This window comes from Apostichopus japonicus, chromosome 13, assembly GCF_037975245.1.
Source record: "Apostichopus japonicus isolate 1M-3 chromosome 13, ASM3797524v1, whole genome shotgun sequence".
Lineage (NCBI taxonomy): Eukaryota > Metazoa > Echinodermata > Holothuroidea > Aspidochirotida > Stichopodidae > Apostichopus > Apostichopus japonicus.
Genome location: NC_092573.1, coordinates 3,150,977 through 3,174,404, shown reverse-complemented (window position 1 = coordinate 3,174,404; position 23,428 = coordinate 3,150,977). Strand labels below are relative to the sequence as shown.

The window sequence follows — 23,428 nt, the reverse complement described above, 5'->3', positions numbered from 1 at the left end:
TAGCTGTGATTTGTATATTAGATTTCTTTTAATGATAGGTGTTAGCATACTGTAAGTTTTGCAATCTGAGTTGACATCGGTTCTATAGGCCAACTGTAGCTAGCCTAACATTATGTCATCACTAGTGTGTAGGCTTCATAGTAAACCATAAGACATAGTTGGTCATGAAAAGTCAGGAATTAAATTTGGTGTTCTATGATAAACTGTTCCATTTAATGGTTGTCAGCATTAACAAATTGATATTGACTAGCTGTTCGTTCTCATGCAACCAGTCATCGTATGTGCTATGTAGCGTACCAGTAAATCATTACAGTATGCTGGCAATAAATTGCAGTAAATTGCAACCAACCTGTATGATATAGTTCTTTCCTTGTAACATATATACTCACATTTTATATAGTACATATTTCATAAAGAGAACCATTAATGTTACTTTTATTGTCATTTGTATACATAGCTATGTACACACAGACTGTATACCCACCTTACACAGACTGTATACCCACCTTAAATCTATAGATCTGTCCTGACGATGTCTGGTTAATACAGTCTCATGTGTTCATATCACTTCAATTGTTATGCAAATGTCCATGTCAATAAACAATTAAACATGAACTAAATTTGAAAAAATTGTAGGCTGGTATGTACCATATATATATTGCATGGCAACAGTATCACCACTGTTCGTGACACCGGTAACTAAACAAGAAACTGGGATAAAGAATTTTTATGATATTCCTTCAAAGAAATCCATTCCAGTTACATATATGTACAGGTAGTCTGATACTTTTTTAATGGACTACATTGTCTCAAAACCTGTTACCATGGATGGGTTTATATTATAATACTGTAAATAAAGTCAGCTTTGATAGCAATTACCCTGTACTGTCATCATTAGCCATATTATAGACATGCATCATCATATATTATGTATAGATGCATCATATCATAGATGCACTTGTTCTAATTAAACTGTTATTAATAACGACCATAGCCCATATATAGCAGATCTATGCCGTGTGTTTAATTGCTCTCCACGGACCAGAATTTTGAGCCAGTGTAAGACATGACACACAAGTGTGAATTTTTTAGTGGTTCGATCTGTATGTAATATTACGTACAGTAGCTCATTTTCTGTAATAGATCTGGGTTTTGTATTAATAATGCCATAAAGTTGTTCTCATGACCTATTTGCTAGTATTGGCTTCATTGTCAAACTGCTTGGAACGTACATTTATCTTGAAAATATGAACGAGACACAATCGTTTAAAGGGATATTATGGGGAGGTTTACATATAAGTCACTTCTTGATATCTGGTATCTCCCAAAAGAAGCAAAATCACTAGTTTAATTAAATTAAATAACAAAGAATGTCAAAGATCTGTATCATACTGTATGAGCTAAAGAGGATATTGGGTGTTGAGGTTGGCCGTGCATCGAGTCCTACAGTTCATAAGGCAAATGACAAAGTTAAAGGACTTCTCAATACCTGTTTGGTGATGAATTTCGGAAAACAAACTTCCTAAGTACATGTAGATGCAATATTTCTTATAAATTCTAAATGCACTCTAACCCGGTGGGTTAAAAAGTACAGTTGAATGTATGAGTAAGATCCGGTTGTTGTCTGCGGTTTCATGCAGAGTATACAAGCATGTCAACTCCAGTAGTTGAGACAACAGCTGTGTCGACCCACATATTTGGTTAGAATTAGACACAATGTCAACGGTACAAACTTGATTTGAAGCCATCATGTCATCCGCTCTGATCACCCTCACCGCCGCGGTTAGGGTCTGACAATATACAGTCTTATGACATATGCACGCCTCACGCTGTCAACTCCATGCTGCTACGACTTCACTGAAACACGTAACCTATGTAGCAAGCCCCATTAATGTACTCTCAGAATGACAAAGTTGAAATGTTCACTTGATAGAATCCTACTTTGCAGGGGTGCTCCCTCCATGTACTTGATTTCAAGGCCATACTTTAATGTTTTGAATGAACGAGAGTTCATTCAGAGTTACAGTATATAATCATCATATAGAGTCATATGTTGACTTGATCCACATCAAAGAAAGTTGAATGAAATCTATGTTAAAATTGATCAATCTGTCTTTAGTTTTAGGGTTCATTTAACTTCACTCAATACATATAATCTCTCCCTGTAAGTACAGTAGCTCAACATATTCAATCTAAATTGAATGTTGATCATGACATGTTGAACTCTTTTCTTATATCAATATTTAGGAGTGAAGCAGCTATTGTCTTTTGCTTCCTCTCTTTCCCTCCCATCCCCTTTTTGTTTTTGTGTGACATTTTTGACTTCACCAAAGGAGTATTATTTCTGAAAATTCTAAACTTTCAATTGGTTCAACTGATATAAATGTACAGTATGTCACCTTGTCATAGAAACTAGAAGCTGAGATTATATTCTGTGTTTTTTTTTATCTGTTTGTTATTAATTTAATACTTATTTGTTGTTGTCTACTTTTGACGTGAGATTTCTTTGTCTTCTCGCTCCTTTGTTCTATTTGTTCTATTTTTTTGTTTTTTTTTGTTCTCTATAGCTTCAGTACTATTACAAGTGAAGGTCCAATCTGTAGAATTTGCCATGAGGGAGACCAAGGGGGTAAATTGGTCCAGCCTTGCAGGTGCTGTGGTACACTGAGTTACACTCATCAGAAATGTCTGGAGAAATGGCTGCAGACGAAGAATGGGGATGTTTGTGAGTTGTGTCAATACCAGTTTCATACAAGAAGGAAGGACAGACCTTTCACTGAGGTAGGAATATATATCACCGGAGGAAAAAAGATATATGCAGAGAGACAGAAGAGTAGAAGGTGTGGAGTTGGGAGCAAATGATTGGGGTGGCGGGGGGAGGGGTGTTTTGGCTAAAATTAGTGGGGGAGGGGTATTCTGGGTAAAAAATAATGGTATGAAATTGCTGATCCCTGATGAAAGCTTGAGACATTTAATTAATGTTTGGGGCAAAAAGTAATGGTATTCTTTCAAAATGTTTGTTGTTTTATCCCTCCCCCCCCTTTTAATTTATATTGAGAGCTTTTCTGAGGTGTGGTTTCTTTAATTCATAAGCTTGAATCGCTGTAACAATGAATTCACCTCTTACTGAGCTGCCCAAATACATCAGCAAAAATGTTGTATTTGCAGGTTGTTGCGTTAATGCCACAATGGATCGTGTGTCTATGTAGATAGTCTCTTTTGATTTTCAAATTAAAAACTATTGTAGCTAGAGTAGATATAAAGTTATAATCTGTTTGGAAATATACAAAGTTAGCAAATAATTTGATAAATTAAACACAACTGGCTTGTAGCACAATATGTTGACCCAGGCTCTCTGAGTATAGACACCCCTATATTTAACCTCTTTTTGTTTTTATTTTCTCTTGAATGTACACAGTGGCTCCAAGCTCCCTCGAGACCCCGGGACCGACGGAACATCATTATGGACATTCTGTGCTTCTGTCTCTTGACACCGATGGTCTTCACAAGTGCTTGGTTATGTTTACATGGGGCCCACTATTACTTGACATACTTTGACAATCGAGACCTTGAGGGAATGGGCCTGATCATCTTAGCATCCGTCTTGCTTATCATATTCCTGTTTTGGAGTGCAGTAAGTTAATATTATCTACAATTTTATCTACAACTTACCATCTCGGTATAAACTAGCATTGCCGTGGTGAAGGATATTTTGACTCTCCCTTTTTGCTGCAGTACATGTGAGAAAACTGTTGAGATGTTTTGCGAGGCCTTGTTCACATGCACAGTATAATGAGCAAGGATCACAACGTCATGTGGATCAGATCCCCTGCTAAAAAACTTTTGTCCTAGTGTAAAAGCAGTTCACACTCGGGATCTGAACCCCTGATCTTGATAGTGCTATTTAGGGACCTATCAGGGAGGGGGGATGTGGGGGGGGGGCAAGTTCAGACCTTGAAATCAAGATCACAAAAATATACTTTGCATCTTGCTTTCCTGTCTCCCGAAAAACCTTTAAGCACTCTTGCTCTAGCATGCATAGGTGTGAATGCTGGAGGGACAATGCATGCGACAAATGATTGCTGTGCTGGCAAATTACATGACGTGCTACTTGGTTTGTGCACTAACCAAATTAAATATAAATTTACAGCACTGGTGGCTAGGCTCTTCAGGGTTCAACATTCTGTTTGTATTGTTGTTAGAGGTGGTCGAGGTTTGTCATCAATTCTCCAACGTATTTCTGTCAGGTTTCGACCTATATGTAGTACAGTTATTGTAAACGTTAATACTTAGTAAAGGCCAGGGTGCTTGTGATGTCACCTGGAGTAGTGAAGGGAGTGTGAATGTAGGTTCAATCTACCATATCTGCTGTTTGGGATTGTGATACCGAGATGTGGGTTTCAGCCAACAGTGTGGAATATATATCTCTGTATGATAAATGTTGCATTGTCAGCCACCAGAAATATCCCTTTTACTCTAAATCCCTAAACAAAATCCAGATAAAAATTTTGTTTTGTCCAAGACCCTGCGATTTGTACAGTACATACAAAACGATATACAATATATTCCCTCTATAAAACCAGTTTCCACACTTCTCTAGAGTCAAAATTCTTTAATTTTACATCGACCGAGTGTTCCATTCATTCATTGACCTCTCCTGTTTAATCCATTTGCTGTTTCTCCTCAATCCTACTCATCCACCCACCCTGCACTACTCCGAGTCCCGCCACGTAGTACGATTCAACAAATTTGCAGATGATGACGTAGAGCGCCCGCATCGCTTTCAAATGTTTTGGCACAGCCGCTGACATCATCCTACTTTGAAGGAATTTTCTTCAACCAGTAGTAGTAACCTTGAATTTTATCTTCATCCAATTTTTAATAACAAAGTTTTATCCAGATGGCTCCCCTTGACCCAAAAATATATCAGATTTTCTCTTCGCCACAGGATAATCCAAACACGCAGAGTCAAATCCATCCCTAATGATTTGGTTAGTTGGTCACAGCTGCTGGGAAGAGTATATATGGTTATTGTAAATACTATGTGAGATTTGTCAGGTCTTTCAGACTCACTCAGCTTGCAACTTCACCGCAGGGAAACACAAAAATATCTTCTTCTTCATTTTTCTCTAATGTTTGCAATACTCGACTGAGGAGTGCTTGGTACTTTTACAGAGTAGAGGAAAACAGGAGATGTCACATTGTAATTGAAAATATATATATCCATGACATCAAGTCAAGGTAATCCTCAAGAGCGCAATGTTCATTCTCTTTAGGTTTAAATAATTTGAGGATTCTTTTTTATCAACTGCTTAAGACGTCTTTTTCATCGTTAATTTTCGAATTGTTAGAAATAAATCCTCGAACCCAACTTGAGTACATCAATAGGCAGAAAATCCCCCCTCTTTTTTTTAGTATTCGTCACCGGTTTCAATTCAACTGGGGTGCCTTCCTCACTAGTTTCAATCAGTGGTGTGTACAGGGGAGGGGGCAGGGGGTGCTACCCACCATCCCATCATCAGTCAGTCGGGAGAAAATGGTCCAGTTGAGGGATTTTTCACATCCGGCCAGGGAAGAATTAGATCACTGCTATGGGTGTATAACCCCCCTGTTTTGAACTTACCTTAACATCTTTAAAAAGAATCTGACAGAGGACCACTGCACCCTCTTCCAGGAAGTGAATTTCAATGACCTCAGGGCCGCACACATAGTTTATAACATCCTCTGACCCATTCATAAAGTTCATGCTCCTCTCTAAATCAGTGTACAATATACTCTACCTGTACAGGTGTCATATTGGAAATAAATTTTGTAAAACAGTTCTTTGGGTAAAACCACTTCAATTGTCACTATAAAACTGTTTAGTAGTTTGAAAAGTCATATGTGTTGCATTATAAAATTTTACTTCACTCCTCGCTTACCTGTCTCCCACAAACTTAGCACTGTCTTTCTACTGTGTCTACAATGAACTGGTTACTTCTCTTTATACTTTAACATGGATCTTGAAAATTCTGTGAGGAGTGTCACATTTATTACTTGATGTAGGGCAACAGTTTGAATAATGCATAAAACTATACCTGCATATGTACAGTAGGGTATGAAACTTATCTTGAAATCCCATTCTTTGACAAATTAATATGTTTTGCTTAATAAATCATTTCTTTTCACCATCATTTGAGAACTTTAGGACATTGTTATGTATTACAATCAACTCTTTCCCCCCTAGCTCTTCCCCCCCCCCCCTCAATTTCCACTCATCTTGACATAAACTTCCATTAATCAATGCTGTCGATCCATATTAGCATTTGTATGCATTATACATATATGTTACTTTAGGTAATCATAATTAAATACCACTTTCCATGTTCAAGATCTCCCTCCACCCTCACCCTCTCTCCGTATATCTTATCCAGAAACAGACATGCTATACCCTGCTCTTTTGCTACAGAATCCATCTTTGTTACTTCACGTTTATTTGCCCACCCTGATGTATCATATTTTTTTATTTTTTTTTATTTTATGTTTTTAAAGTAACTCGATTAAGCCATGTCATGAATCCATAGTCATTAAGTACCATACAAAGACATCAGGTAATGGCCTATTAAAAAGAAGAAGAAAATATTAAAAAAAAAAAAGCACCAGGCAAATGTCTCCTAGGAATGCTGGGATAAAGTTACTTGGTTTTGAAATTTGTTTGGAAGTCAGTTATACTGCTGTACATAATCACTGTGTGCAGTAGTCATACAGACACAGCGTGGCGACTGGCTATGTCACATAGTGGTAGACTGTAGACCAGACAATGTGTCACATTCTCTAGGATATTGCGTGCCAAATGAACTTCCTGCTAAGTATTCACTTGTGTATGAAGTAATGTTAGTCCAATTAAGACCTTACGCATGGATGAACTGACCCAAAGGGGGGGATTACTTTGTTTGGCAGAGCTATTACTGGCCTAGAAAATGAAACTGTGCAAGAGAACAAGGAAGGAAATTGAGATATCTGTAGCAGACAACTTTTAACGTGTCAGAAAAGGAAAGAAAAAAAAGCTAAAGGAAACCCTTATTGATACACAGCTTGCATGTTTCTGTATCAAGGGCAGAGAAAGAAAGGCAGAACAAAGGGGTTCGGAGAGATTTTTACAAGAATGTCTATTGTTTAAGGCTCAATCGACACAATGGCAATTATTATTTGCATTGATAATGGGGCAGACAAATATAATCGTATCCAAAGTTTGTACATTTGACACATGTATGTATGTTTCATCAATCTATAGTTGGAACTCTGAAAAGTCTCATGAATGTACTGAATTTTGGGAGCTAAATTTGTTTTTATGTTTTAGTGCAATCGAATCAATAATTTATGTAGTCCATTGGATTGAAATAACAAATTCCCAGTGAAAATAGTGAAGCCAAACTTAGGAAGTTGGTTTTAACATGTGATGAAGGCTAAACATATTTGGGTAATGTAATGTTGAAAATCCAGTTAAATTTACAGTATGTAGATCGGTCACTCTGCTTATGATACTTTACCTGGTGAAAATATGTTGGAGGTTGTCATAGTGTGATCATTCTGGAAATATTTTGAAGAAATACTCCGTACAGTGTGGGTAAAATTGCAGAAATACTTGTATAGTTTGGGTAAAATTGAAGAAATACTCTGTGTAGTTTCGGTAAAATTGAAGAAATACTCTGTATTTTCGGTAAAAATGCTGCTCAGTCTCAAAGAGCTCTGCTTTGCCCCCCCCCCCAAAAAAAAAGAGAAGGGATTGGAGGAGGTGGGACAGAGAAGGAGGACTGATTATTGTTGTCATGTTTGGTGAGCAAACGCTTGACTTAAATCTTGCGACGGAGATATAAATCTGTTGACGGGCTTAATTATTATCTATAATCATTCTCTCTGTTTATGTTGTGATGAACAATTCCATCTCAAAAGAAAAGGAAAAAACAAGAAAACAATTTGAGTTAGTTCACAAAATTTGCAGATATTTACTTGCAAAGAAATCGAAAGCATTTGCATAATACCTGTAAGCATTAATGCTTCCTTTCATTATTTATAAACGACAAGAAAGAAACACAAAGAGAGAGAGTGAGAAGAAGAAAAGTAAGGAAGAGAGTAGGGGACATTTAATTGTACTGAGAAGTGGTAAAAGTTTTCATATTAGAACGAGGTTTCAATAATTTCCATATAAACTGTTTCAGTGGTTTGTTAATTCATTTACGTTGTGAAGGTTTTCGATACACGTAAAGGTTCTTGTTTTATAGTTTGTCAAAGGTTTCATAAGGCACTGGTCTCTATTTGAAGGCAAATAATGAACAACAAGATTCAATGTTTCCATGGGAGATATGTCATTGTTTCCATCTGAAAAAGACTCATTATATAGTTGATGGGTGTCCTCTTAAGAGTTGAGTATCATCATTAATGACTGGGTATTGCGTGATAAAGTCTAATCGCTCACTTATCTCCATAATGATAATAATAAAAATATAACAAATATGGATAATTGACTGGTATGCAAACTTAATCAAGTAGGACATTCATAATAGTCAAGCAGAAAGAAGATTAGGAAGCCAAACTTCCACACAGGTGTTCAACATGAGCACCACGTGTTAAATGCTGCCGGGTAGAGAGTTTGGAAGGCTTCCAATTTCTCAAGTTAAAATGAAACATCAGACATTACATTTTAGGTGTTTATCCCAAGCCAATTTGCTCCTTTTCAAGTCTTCCGGTTAAATTTCTTGCTGTAAATGCAGGTATTGTGGGTAGGGCATCAGACTGCTGATGTTATGGGGTTTTGGGATTGTTGAATCTAAACTATTGCAATTCTTTAAAATGATCTAATAATGGAGAGTTGGTTGAAGTGTTAACACAACATTCTTCATTGAAAATATAAAAGCAAAATCAAAAGAAAGTAAACAATTTCAGATCCTAAGTTTTCACTATGATATCACACATTTTCACACAGTGACATCCCGTATACCTATTGCAACATTTAAATCAGGTTTTAACTCCCCAAACAGAGTTTCTCATATAAACAAAAGAAGGTTCAGATTGTGTCGCCTTTAAGTTTTGTTTGTGATGTCAGTTTAATGATGTTATGTGATGTGATGCGATGTCAGTTTAATGATGTGATGTGTTTAATGATGTGATGTGATGTGTTTAATGATGTGATGTTTTTAATGATGTGATGTGTTTAATGATGTGATGTGATGTGTTTAATGATGTGATGTGTTTAATGATGTGTTTATTATGTGATGTGTTTAATGATGTGATGTATGATGTGTTTAATGATGTGATGTGTTAAATGATGTGATATGTGATGTGTTTAATGATGTGATCTGTTAAATGATGTGATGTCAGTTTAATGATGTGATGTTTTTAATGATGTGTTTAATGATGTGATGTGATGTTTAATGATGTGATGTCAGTTTAATGTCGCCATTACTGCTGCGTAATATGACTTGTATTAAGCAGCATTGCTGTATAGTCTTACAGTACTTGGTTATCATCAAACAGTGATGCGGCTGCTATGCAGGGATTTTTGTTATCATACTTGCGTGACGATGGAGAATCAAGTCGACCGGAATGTAACCCTATTAACCTAACGTTCAGTAACTGTTAATTCCCCTGCATATGAAACAGACACGACTGATGATGCAGGAGTACTCTTCCATATCGTCACAGGGGTTGTTATTACTTGCGACGAAAAACAAAAGACTAACGACTAGTAGGATAATTAAATGAGCTTGTAACACAACTGTATTATGTGTTAGTTGGTAAACATTCAAACCACAGCAGGATGGTACTGTACATAGAAATGAAATGGATCTGTTTGGATATCATCATCAGATCCATTAAACTGGGTACAGTTGAATAGTGTCAGAGAAGAAGAAACCCGGAATGCTAGGGGGCAGTGTATATGAGCTGAGGGCTAGATAGTAGCTGTAGTAGAAGGATATGAATAACGTCAGTCTATATTGACTGTATGCTCCTTAATCTTAATACCTGGTAGAAAGAAAAGAGAGGAACTTTGAACAATTTTGTAGTGCTCAGTAAATAACTTGAAAATAGGCATCAAGCACATTAGTAAGAAGTTGTTTTAATGAGTTTGGCCAAATGTTTGTAATGTTATTACAAACAGGTTTCACAATTGCTGTCATAATCAGCTTGATGTGTCAACTATAGATGAGAGTGGATATCTTTCCATCTTACTCTCTCCGGTCCATCTTACTCTCTCCGATCCATCTTACTCTCTCCGGTCCATCTTACTCTCTCCGGTCCATCTTACTCTCTCCGGTCCATCTTACTCTCTCCGGTCCATCTTACTCTCTCCGATCCATCTTACTCTCTCCGGTCCATCTTACTCTCTCCGGTCCATCTTACTCTCTCCGGTCCATCTTACTCTCTCCGGTCCATCTTACTCTCTCCGGTCCATCTTACTCTCTCCGGTCCATCTTACTCTCTCCACTCCATCTTACTCTCTCCACTCTATCTTTAATACTCTCTCCAGTCCATCTTTAATACTCTCTCCAGTCCATCTTACTTTCTCCAGTCCATCTCATCCTCTCCAGTCCATACTCTCTCCAGTCCATCTTACTCTCTCCAGCTGGGTCATGTTGTTGGGTATATATATATGTCTGTATTTCAGTCCAGTTTGCAGGTACATTATGCACATGAAAGTACCTTCCTACCTTTAAACAAGTGTGACGCCATCAAACCTTAAAGCTCCTTCATCTTCTGACACTTCATTTTTCTTTCATGTTACAGGTTTCGCTCCGGTACCATTGCAGTATCTGGAACGTTTGGCGGCGTGAGAATCAGCTGGTCCATATCGTGGTGGCAGATACGGATAAAGGCATTGGTAGCAGCCACGGTGTTAGCAGCAGCCACAGAAGTAACAGTCAGAGTGTTAGCAGTCACAGTAGCTATAGTATTGCAAAACCAGAAGAGAAAATGGACATAAATGGTAACTTTGTGTGGCTGCCAAAAATGCCACCAGGGGCTGCTTTTGTGTAATTACTAAATGGAAGACGGGTGAGATGGGGGGGGGGGGAGGGGTGGGAGGAGTCTGCTTTGTTGAAGTGCCGACTAAGGATGCTTTAGTTTAAGAACCACCGAGTAGAGGACACTTTGCAGACATCTCTGGCACTATAAAAAAAAAAGGTGTTGACGTCTTTATTATGTTAAGCTGTTAACCAAGAATAGTTATAGATACTTCATCATCGAACAATAGCATATATATTTCATTTCAGTTTTGTTGGATGTTTTACAAAATGGCCTGTCTGCAGCCTGTTTTTGTATCTCAAACATTTGTCAAGCAGAGCATGTACATTGTATAAAATTAGAGAGAAATCAGCTGATGGAATTCAGTCCATTTCCTCATCTTTTTTTTTTCAAAGTTTTGTAAGATAGTTTTTCTATACCAAGGTATTTGGTTTTTCGTTTTGGTCTACACATAGATACTGTAATGTCTGCTTTGTACTTCATTATGAAATGTCTTCAAAGATTTTGTACGCCCTTTTTTCTTCTTCTTCTTCTTCTTCTGGACAATTCAAAAGTGAGGCTCGTAGGTTGGGATATTTGTCAATTTAAAAGAAAAAAAGGGAAACTGCAAGAGAATGTTAGGATGCAATCGTTGCATTTTTATGGAAGGCCAGATGAATAAACAGATGAGTCACTATACATGACTCACGCGTGCCTGGGAACCAAAGGAAAAGTTCCCAAAAAAGCAAAATTGTGGAAAAAAGCTCTGAGTTATCACATCAGTGCAACAAATTATTATCTCCGCTCGACATCTAAGAGTTCCTGAGAGGTGTGAGAGCTTGTTTTTTTCATTCAAGTTCATTCATTTCAAAAAGGGAAGTTAAAGTCAAAACTGCTTAAATGTTTTATCAATTTGCTTTTTCAAGTGTCATCATTACTACTCAAAAACTTATAGTGTCTGGTATTTAAAGAATAGAATCAGACTTTTGGTATAAAAGAGAAAATGTTTGAAGGGAGTCTAAGTTTACTACTTGCAATGTCATAGAGTCTTTACACTAGAAAGGTGGGGAGAGAACTTTCATGTAAGCTTCGCTCTTCACAAAGATGTGGTGAAATTGCAAACTAATATGAAGCTGCACTTAAAAAAAACCAAGTATTTCATATTAGATCAAAATTCTTTCCACTGTGGCATTGTTTTGACTTTGAAAAATCCCTTTTTCTCCAAAACTTGTACACAGATTGAATTTCCATATAATAACTTGATGACAGTACAAAGTTTTGTGGTTAAATTTTGGACTGACTTGTTCAGAAATTTTTCAGTATAGCTGAGGGAAAGTGTTCCAAGTTGGTTTAAGAATAAACAGAGTTTTCTTGAGATATTAGAAAAACCTGTTTTATCAAGTATTAATGCCACAAAGATATAGGTCAGTTTCATGTATTTAAACTACTTGGAGGGACCTTCAAGTAGATGTTTAGTGATTTGCCAGCTGTATGGGATCATTACCACAAGATATGTTTGATTTCAAACAAAATAAGAAACTAAAAAATTTTCAATATTTCTGTCTGGTTTATAATATTATTGGAAAAAGTGCCGCATAAACCAACTTTCAAAATTATCTGCATTTTCTTACGAACTGACTCATTCATGTGGTTTAAAAATCTACACAGCTGTCTCCAATTGATTCAGCCGGATTCTTATTTTGAAAGAAAAAACTCTCAATTTTCGGAAAAGGTGTTCTATAAAATTTGCAACTAAATGCAAAAAAGTGGTTTCTATTACTTTGGCAACACATCCAGCTAGCTGTTTATAATTTTTTGTAATTTTTTTAATTTTGGTTATCAAATTCTGATATTCAATAAAAAAAAATTGAAGTTTATTAATTTGAATAGCCAAGTTTTGCTTCAGAAAAGAAAGAACTAGAAATTTGAAACAAATAATATCTTTCTTCTGTTTTCTTGCATGGGATTAACACTTATATGCAAAAGTCTCTAGAATAGGTCATAAAATAAAATAATAAAGTTCCTCTCTAAAGGAAAGTTAATTAGGGGGTAAACATCTTTGAGAGTGTTCTAGTATAATCTTATTTTGAATAATACCTAGGTAGGGTTTGGTGGTTAAAATTATTGTAATTTGGCGATCAAAGTTGTTTGAAACCCTTAATTTGTGGATCAGAAACTGCCCATCTTGTCAATAATTATTATTATTATTATTATCATTAATACTGTTTAGGTAACTATAGCTCTATATAGTCAGTTTACTTAATCTTTGATGTAACTTTGACAAGAAGGGCCTGCCATTAACCAAAGATATTAATTAGTTTATTATATTCTTTGCTTTTAAATGTAAAACATTCATGATTCTTTTGTCTTTTTTTCCCTTTTAATCAGCTTTTTATGTATATATATTAAAGTACATTACTACCGTAGTTTAGCAACAAGCTTTTGACAAACTGAATAATTTTAGCACCAGGGCTTTTATATTCCAATGATGCTATGCCAAAGAAGCTGCTACAGGCTGGAAATATATCCATACAGGCAGAGTTGATTAATGGTTGTCAAAGGATTAAAACTTTATCAAAGGCTTCAGACTTAAAAATACTCAATGAAAGAGATTTAAATATGAGAAGGAGGATGGCATGCTCTTTAATGGGTTGCCATGGCAAAGCACAACATCAGGGAATAACATATCCCTGGCTATTCCATGAGTAGTCATGGTTACATGATGTAATTCCCTGGATATCAGTAACCCTGGTTATACCAGTGCCATGAGCTATACTAATCATTAATAAGCTTAAGTGCTCTATATTCACCCCTTCAGTAGCCATGGTTATACTATCAGTAGTCATGGTTACACTATGTTATTTCCTGGATGTCAGTAACCCTGGTTATACCATCAGTGCCATGAGCTATACTAATCATTAATAAGCTTAAGTGCTCTATATTCACCCCTTCAGTAGCCATGGTTATACTATCAGTAGTCATGGTTACACTATGCTATTTCCTGGATATCAGTAACCCTGGTTATACCATCAGTGCCATGAGCTATACTAATCATTAATAAGCTTAAGTGCCCTTTATTTACCCATACAGTAGCCATGGTTATGCTATCAGTAGTCATGGTTGCTCCATGAATAACCATGGTTATGACAACAGTAACCCTGGTTATTTCACCAGTAAGCCTGGTTACTCCATCAGTATTCCTAGTTCTGCCATCAACATCCCAAGGTTACAAAGTTTTTAGCTTGGAAGGTTTATAGGCTGATGATAATAATAACTGCTTCTTGTAGGTGAGCTTGAAATTGTATCAGAATGTTGGAATACTTATAAGACATTGTTCTTTATCCTAGAAGACATTGTCCCTAGATGTGGTATCGGTTTTTAGTCCGCTAGCATACATATATTAGTTAAAATAAGTGTAAAGTATGTTAACTCAATGGTTGTAATATTGATAATACTCTAGTAAGAAATGTGCACCTAGGCGACATTTCAATAACACTTGCTACCAGTGTTGCTATATAAATAGCTACAGGTGCAAAATCTCAGACTATATGCAGGGTCAGTTAGAGGTCAATCGTATAATATGATTGAGGTATCGTTTGAACTGGGTTCTTTTTGTGTATTGTTTTGGTTGTTATAGAGGTGAGTGTGATTCGTCCCTTCAGTACAACAATTGTTTTGTTGCCTTTTTATTTTATTTTATTTTATTATTTTTGTTGTTGTAAAGTGTGCAATAGTCTGCAACGGTACAGTTCAGATTAGAAAGAAGGAAACAAAAGATTCACAACATTGTAGATAACCATGTTCTTTCTCGAATTGGATTTGTGACTTCCCACGCAGCCCCATTTACAGTAGTTGATTTCAGTTATGTGCAGCTGCAGGGATGAAGTACTGATCACTCGGAGACAGCATACACTCTCCACTATGGGGGGGGGTGGGGGGCACTAGGGGAAAGGGGGTAGTCACGTGTGTTTCATATTTCACTCATTAGAGTTTAGCAATCATTCTTAACATATGGAAGAGACGTAATTGATTTTTAAAGTAACGTGTGTTTAGTATAGTAGTATAGAGGTTTTGCTGCAGGAAGATTCATAATGTATGGACTCTCTGATATCGTATATGTGCTTGTGTTTAATATCCAATGAGTACATAACCAGTGCCTTTAAGTTTGAGATCTGAAGCTGCAACTGTTTTACTGAAGATTATTCATATCATCAACTTTTTTTGTCTTTGACATAATGGATGGTAGATTTGCTATTCCTGCTTCAACTGGAGGGTCTTTCATGTATGTAGATCTTAAATTCATAGACTTAATTCATAGATCTTAAACTTTGACAAAGATGTGCAGTATCCCCCACCAACACCCTCCCCCCCCATCCCCTTACCCACCCATATGGTGGATGACCACCTGTAAAATTGAATCACATTCATACAGTTGTTTGTATATGTATAGCAGAAAGTCATTTAATCTGGAAGTAACATTAACTTGGGAAAATGTCTGGGGAGGGGTGGGAAAAAGAGGAAGGGTGTGGGGGATGAGGTGGGGGGGTAATGGAGAAAAGGAGGTGAAATGTTACAATGGGAGAAGATTAGTTATGTAATCTTGAATTCACAAAGTGTGTGTATAGTTGCCTTACAATAGTATATTTCATGTTAGCTTCAGATTTCCTTTAGAGACTCATGTTTTTTTGCCTAAACTTTCTGTAATGTTGTAAAGATTTAAAGGACCACATAAAGCTATATAAACTTTCCTTAACTAATTCCTGTATCAACTTTTTCTCGAAAAATTCTTTCTCTAAAAAATTGGCAGATTCAAGTTTGAAGCAGAAGGAAACAAAATTTCTCCGATGGAACTTTTTATTTTTGTGACCAAGAAAAGCTGTTTTTCATTTGATTTATATGTTTCTTTAATTCTTTGATAGATATGACATTTGTTTTGAGAATTTTTTCCCTTCTTACTATACCCATCCTACTGTTCCAGAGAGTTATGCAATCCATTATCTGCAGTTACTTGTATTTGTATATTTGTGTGATTAGTTTTATAAAACAGGGTTCCTCTAGTTTTTCGAAAGTTTGCAATCTGGTTTTATTATATCCAATTAGATTTTTGGAAGTTCCCTTAATTGCATTAAATTCCTTCACTCTTTGTATGTTATTACAAAGATTTAATAATTGAGGTTTAATAATTGAGTAATGTTGCAGTGCAAAGCACCCTCTGACAAGCTTGAGAAGGCAGTGTTGCTAATATTTATCTGAAAGTGTATTTTTATTGAGCTCTTTGAGAAGTGGTATCAAAGTAAAGAGGTCCTGACGCACGTTGTTAGATCTACCTGGAATCTTCTTCCGAGACAAACCGTTGAATAAATGTTGACAATTGAGTACTATAGATACAGTAATGTTTGAGTAGAACTTGAGCCTTCTTCTAGAGGGATGTGCTAATCAGCAAGGCAAGTAAAGGGTAACGAATGTACTTAACAAAATTACAGTCATTTTGAAGATCCAGAAAAGTGATTCAGTTCTTCTTACTCAAGCCTTGTTTGGTTGGGTTTGCATATGATTCTAGGAGACAGCATACATTGTGTGGTTATGTACCTTGTGATATATCACTGTTTAAAGGCAAAATGCTAACCATCTGTCCTTCAGCTAAATCAGAGATTGTTTTTTTTTTTTTAAACTTAAGGCGTAATTTATTCTGTTGCAATTTAGGTTTATGTTGGTTTTTTGTGACAGATTTTCTATCTCGCCAGCTCTTATTGATGAAGATTATTTCTTGGATACTTCTCGCAATGTTTTTTTGTTTTTTTTGAAGTATGAAATTGTTGCTAGTCAAAGAGAGAATGAAGGATGGTTTAATAAATTCCAAACAGCTAATATTAAGAATTAATCATGTTAGTTGTTTGCATTTAACTCTGTTATTTTATACATTGCTGTAATTTACAACCACAAATCATTTTAAAAAGATGAAATCCAACCAAAATGGCTATCTTGTAATGCTTTAGTTCACATACTGAGTATTAACTCTATGACTTTGTGGAAGATATTTAAAGCCTGGTCTTATCTGCATTGAACTTGCCACATTTTCTTGGAATAACACTTGACTTTTCAAGGAGAAATAAGGTTCCCAGGAAATGGACTTTTAATGCTTGGTCACCAAATTTTCACAAATAAAAAAATAAAAATTAGAAAAATTATGCATACTGACTGCAAAGATTTGTGCTGACACGATCGATCTTACATCAAATTTGATTAAGTTGTCCTTTCCTAAAATTTGCTATTTGTAAAGTAAGTAAATAGTAGTAGTAGCAGCAGTCCACTGGCTGTATGCCGACTATGATCTCTGTTAGATGAAAGGTATTTCAAGATACAACTCATGACAACATACAGCTTTAAGGAGTAGGAAAAGATACCTTTTTCCAGTGTTTGGGAATTTTAACTATGTCCGATAGAGAAAGTGTTTAGCATATGGAAATGTCCACAAAGAGAAGCAAGGGGTTTATTTTGAAAGAGTTTTAATGTTTTCCTTAATCCTCCTCTAACTTGTGGGAGATTTCTCGTTTCTTCTATCACTATGTGGTTGACCTAAAAGCATCTGCTAAATGATTATTTCAAGTTATTTGTTTTGTTAGAAATATTCATTGACTTCCAAACTTAAATACCAACAACTTGGATCAAGAGAGGACACTTCTGGACCGATGACGAGACGGAGAACTGTCTTTCAGACTGTCGACGGAAAACAAAACCAAACTTCGGTACGATGGTCATAACCAGTAGACTTAATAATAATACAAGGAGAGACTGTTAGAAAGTGTCATCACTGGAATGGTGGTAGTAACCAGTAGGACTGTTAGTGTATGGTAGTAGCATCACGGATATTGTGGTAGTAACCAGTAGACTCGATAATAATACAAGGAGAGCCTGTTAGTTGTCTGGTAGTGTCATCACCGGTATGATGGTAGTAACAGTAGACTCAATAATAATACAAGGAGAGCCTGTTAGTTGTCTGGTAGTGTCATCACCGGTATGGTGGTAGTAACCAGTAGACTTAATAATAATACAAGGAGAGACTGTCTGGAAGTGTCATCACTGGAATGGTGGTAGTAACCAGTAGACTTAATAATACGAGGACTTAGTGTATGGTAGTAGCATCACGGATATTGTGGTAGTAACCAGTAGACTCGATAATAATACAAGGAGAGCCTGTTAGTTGTCTGGTAGTGTCATCACCGGTGTGATGGTAGTAACAGTAGACTCAATAATAATACAAGGAGAGCCTGTTAGTGTATGGTAGTGTCATCACCGGTATGGTGGTCGTAACCAGTAGACTTAATAATAATACAAGGAGAGACTGTTAGGAAGTGTCATCACTGGAATGGTGGTAGTAACCAGTAGACTTAATAATACGAGGACTTAGTGTATGGTAGTAGCATCACGGATATTGTGGTAGTAACCAGTAGACTCGATAATAGTACAAGGAGAGCCTGTTAGTTGTCTGGTAGTGTCATCACCGGTGTGATGGTAGTAACAGTAGACTCAATAATAATACAAGGAGAGCCTGTTAGTGTATGGTAGTGTCATCACCGGTATGGTGGTCGTAACCAGTAGACTTAATAATAATACAAGGAGAAACTGTTAGGAAGTGTCATCACTGGAATGGTGGTAGTAACCAGTAGACTTAATAGTACGAGGACTTAGTGTATGGTAGTAGCATCACGGATATTGTGGTAGTAACCAGTAGACTCGATAATGATACAAGGAGAGCCTGTTAGTTGTCTGGTAGTGTCATCACCGGTATGATGGTAGTAACAGTAGACTCAATAATAATAATACAAGGAGAGCCTGTTAGTGTATGGTAGTGTCATCACCGGTACGGTGGTCGTAACCAGTAGACTTAATAATAATACAAGGAGAGACTGTTAGGAAGTGTCATCACTGGAATGGTGGTAGTAACCAGTAGACTTAATAATACGAGGACTGTTAGTGTATGGTAGTAGCATCACGGATATTGTGGTAGTAACCAGTAGACGCAATGATAATACAAGGAGACTGTTAGGAAGTGTCATCACTGGAATGGTGGTAGTAACCAGTAGACTTAATAATACGAGGACCGTTAGTGTATGGTAGTAGCATCACGGATATTGTGGTAGTAACCAGTAGACGCAATAATAATACAAGGAGAGACTGTTAGGAAGTGTCATTTCATAAAATAAATGGAACACTTTGCAAGTTGTTAAATTGAGTAAGGATATCTAATCCCATAAAAGAGTTTGATTTCTGCTTATTCCTTTCACTGAATTCATATCCATTACCTGGTGCATAACTTTACACCATTTTTGCAGGTATCAGGGTCACTAGGGAGTTGATTCAAGCAGGTGGTAATGATCTCAAGTAAACATTCAAGAATCGTACAAGCTCTTGCCTCCTTTGTCTTGTTACTTCAAATAAATCAAATCCTGACCCATCGCTCTTACCCTCACCTGAAGATACCATTGCGAAACTGTCTAAGAAGTACGAGTGTATGTTTGTAGTCATCAACAAAAATCAATTCTCTTCAAAAAATTAAAGGATATTCTCCCCTCCCCCCCCAGTCTTGTAGTTTCCCTTACCCTTGACCACCTTCAACATTTCACACAACCTACAAAGTGCTCCTTTTAACAAACGTTCAATCATCTGTCTGTATTAATCAACAAGTTATTGAACCAGGATGGTTAAGGCAATTGAAAATGTTTTGATCATCGTTTTAAGACTTTCTCAAAGAGATCAAGTTGATAAGATCATCTGGTTACTGTTTCTTTGGGTTGGAAGGGGGGCATGGGGGGGGGGTTGGGGAACAAGATGGCATGACAAGTGAATATTGAGCCAAAAAATGTGGATAACAGTAATTTTTTTTACTTTTTCAGAGATTCTCATTGTAAACAGAAGTTTTTTCCATCATTTCAGATATTTTGCCTTTATGTGCGCTTCATTTCGGACTTCAAAAAAGCCGAAGTCATTAGTACGGAAATAAGAAGAGGTTGACTTCAGTGCCTAATATTAGGATTGGAATCATCATTTGAATTTGTGTGCTAGTGTAAAGGTAGATTTTAACATGTTTAGACAGACATGTTGGTATTGGTTTTCTTATTATGTACAGTGTTGGGGAAAATAATTCATGTTTACTTCCATACTCTTGTTAGCAGAGATGTCAGAACTGTCCTGTTGAATTTCAGCTGTTTTACACTATGACAATTTAGTTTGTGTTGCATATTATCAAAATTTTATTCTGTATGTTGACCATTTTGTAGTTCCAAGAACTCAGAGCAAATAATTATAAAAGCTTAAAGCTTATACAAATGCTTGAAACAAGCAGTTACTCTTCCTTTTTCAATTGTTTGAGATTGTCTTACATTTTTCTTCTTTTGGGAAGGGGAGGTTCAGGGCAGTTGCATGTTCTGGGCAGGTTCCAATGTTAAGGACAAATTTGTTTTAGCATCAAAGCTCGCCGGAACGAGTTTTTTTTACCCTTACCAGTGGCATTTCTTCTTCTCAAAGATACGATAGTTGAAAAGTTGTCGCATTTTGTATCCAAAAGTAAACTTCAAGGAAGGTGTTGCATAATTTCATAGATCCATATTGACAAAACAAACTTATGTTTATCCGATACTTCTATTCTGTCGTTATTATGAAACCAAGCATTCGTCATGGTTACACTTAAATCGTTAAGGGGGCCGTGAAACTTACACAACAACAAAGAATGTGGTGTTTTCACGATCTGAGCAGTTGCAATTATTTTAAGGAAAAGAATTAATATGAAAATTGAAACATTTTCCTATCAAAATGCATCTATGACATCACACTTGTTTACTTCAAGTATGAACTATAAATATCTTGGAAAATGGCATGTAGGATTTGAAGACATGTATCACCATGATGCTTAAAGAAATATTGAACTTAAAAAACTTTTATGAGGTGAATACAAACTAAGAAAACATGAGAGAACAATGATTTCATACAGAAAGAACAATGATCACTCGTTCTTGTTATCTGGCAATTTTATTAATATGTACATTAAAGCTTCTTCCTATCATAGATTTCAGGTTGATATTCATAAAATGTATTTGATTTTCTAAATATGGACATACTTAGAGAATTAAAAACCAAGATTAAATTTTTTTCCTTTGGAAGAAGTGCAGTTGAAACTGTTTTAAAATTCCACAAAAATCTGAATACAATCCTCTCAAGAATAACATAAGAAAAAAAAAAGAAGTACAAATGGTAGTCATCTCATATCGTCAGCACATCTCAAAAATATTACAAAACCTTACAGAAGACAAAACTTTGTACATGGGAGAAAGCAAAGCAGGAACCAAACAAATATAAACAATTACTTGAATTTCACCAAAAATTTCCCTTTCCAAATTATCATAATTTTGCCACAATTGAAAATGAAGACCTCCCTTTTGTTATTGGATTAAAGGCTCTATAAAGTAAGTCCAACAGTGTCTGTGAAATTCCTCAAAGTGGTTTGAGGGACTGACAAAATAATTACAAGCGGTCCGACCCCCCACCCCCCTCCCACCTCCCCCAATTTGTTCCTTTTTGTCCTGATACTCATTATATGAATACAAAATGCACATCAGCACACAGAGTAAAGAAAGTCATAACTGAAATACATATCTCACTGGTGAAATCAGAATTACTTGTGTGTCTGCCCACATTGTGAAACACCATGTCCTAAAGGAATAACACTTTGTATTAACATAACCTACATACCACTATTTTAATAACTTAATAAATTGTCATATGCTTCTGTTAACTTGAAAATCCTGACCCACCCAAACTCAAGATAAAATAATAACCAAGGTACTGGAACTCATACAAATAATGACCATTCATTCGTCAAATCATTTTTAAAAACTCATTCTGTCAAACTTTGGGAGTTTTTTACAAAATATCAAACTGAAATAGCTTAGGAAATAAATTTTTGGGATAGCCACAAATACGGATAAGATGGACATTTTACTTACTGTTAAGTCAAGCTGAGCATGTCAGAGAAATGCTACTAATTTAATTAACAAAACAAACAAACAAGAAATTGCACCAAAGTATTAAAAGTTTAAAAAAAAAACAAGCAAAAAGTTACTGATATGAAAACATTACAACCGTCATTATTAGAGAGGATGGTATTTATCATAAGGAATCCATTAAAATTGCATTTTAAATGCTAAAATTTCCTTTATAATCTGACAATAAACCCATTCTCTTATATTTATAAAAGCCAAAAAAAAAAAAAAATACGGATCAAAAAGAGATCACACAATTCTGTTAATTTTTTTGGCAATGTCCCAGATAGGAATAAGATCTTTGTTAATAAGTTTTGTTCTTATCTTTTGTCCATTTCTATAGTGTAGTACATGACTATATCAACAGATACAGCTCTCTCCTGCTGGTTATGTATCCCAGTAATATCGCCCTTTAAGTACACATATATGACTAAAATAGATACCCATATTGAACAATACTATCTATGTAAGTACCAAAAAAAATGTTTTGGCCAAATTTTGCCATGATTTAGATTAATATTCATACATCCCCAAAAAGGGAACAATAATATCAAAAAGTGGAATTCCCACCACGGGAGGTTAACTGCTCATGCGACAAGTCCTCACCATGATGTATCCGATATGAATACAAATAAAGCACGTTCTAAGATACCTGTCATTATTTCTGTCTAGAAGTGACCTCAGTGTTAAAAAGTACCCTTTTCAGGAAAAACATTGCATAATCTCCTTTTATCCTCAAATAGTGAAACAAATAGCTCTTATTCCTTAGCTCTCATTCTAAATGCGCCATTATGTACGACGGCTGCTAACTTCAAACCAACGGTGGGAATATTCATCTCCTTCGACTCGAAAAAACCTCTCGAGTCATTCTCCATCTTCTTCTTTACTAATCGACAGACAATCCTACTACATCTTCATACTTTGTTAGTCCGCTGAGATCCAGACTGGATTTTATTTTCCTCCTCCTCTCCGCTCTCTCTCTCTCTCTATCTGTCTCTCGCTAGTAAAACCCATCTAAAGCTATCGGTGGTCTCTTCCCTCTCCTTTTACGATCTTCCAGCAAGAAACTCAGATCTAAACCTGCAGAAGACAAATGATACATCTTGAATGACTTTTTAAAAGGTCTTGCTATATCTAAGTAAAATAACTTCTAGTGAAGCACATGGGGTGGGGGGGGGGTCTGCATGGAGCAGTTTACTAAACATAGAAACAATAACATTTATGGGATTGATAACAAAGACCCCAGTTACATACTTATTTGCATAAATCACTAGAAAGGCCAGATGCTTTGTGATTGGGATGTGCCTTTCTTTTATCTGAGTGATATCGAAACTGAAATCGAGTCAGAACCAGCACGACAGAGATTTGTATAAACTCACCTCCACATTGCAGAGATAGGAGTACCACAAATA

General features: G+C 36.1%; 2 protein-coding genes across 10 annotated transcripts in view; one reads left to right on the top strand and one right to left on the bottom strand.

Annotated features, from left to right (window-relative positions):
* LOC139978483 (uncharacterized) overlaps positions 1 to 22,261 on the top strand; it is a 70,346-nt gene extending 48,085 nt beyond the window's left edge. For all 6 annotated transcript variants that reach the window (XM_071988751.1, XM_071988752.1, XM_071988756.1 and 3 more), the window contains exons 3-5: positions 2,568 to 2,781; positions 3,419 to 3,634; positions 10,765 to 22,261. In XM_071988751.1, coding sequence (XP_071844852.1) covers positions 2,568 to 2,781; positions 3,419 to 3,634; positions 10,765 to 11,013 — 679 coding nt within the window. In that variant the 3' untranslated portion in view covers positions 11,014 to 22,261. The remainder of the gene's footprint in view (positions 1 to 2,567; positions 2,782 to 3,418; positions 3,635 to 10,764) is intronic.
* The window catches only part of LOC139978480 (uncharacterized), a 137,538-nt gene continuing 135,068 nt past the window's right edge, over positions 20,959 to 23,428 (bottom strand). For all 4 annotated transcript variants that reach the window (XM_071988745.1, XM_071988747.1, XM_071988748.1 and 1 more), the window contains one exon: positions 20,959 to 23,096. In XM_071988745.1, the coding sequence (XP_071844846.1) occupies positions 23,017 to 23,096 (80 nt within the window). In that variant the 3' untranslated portion in view covers positions 20,959 to 23,016. The remainder of the gene's footprint in view (positions 23,097 to 23,428) is intronic.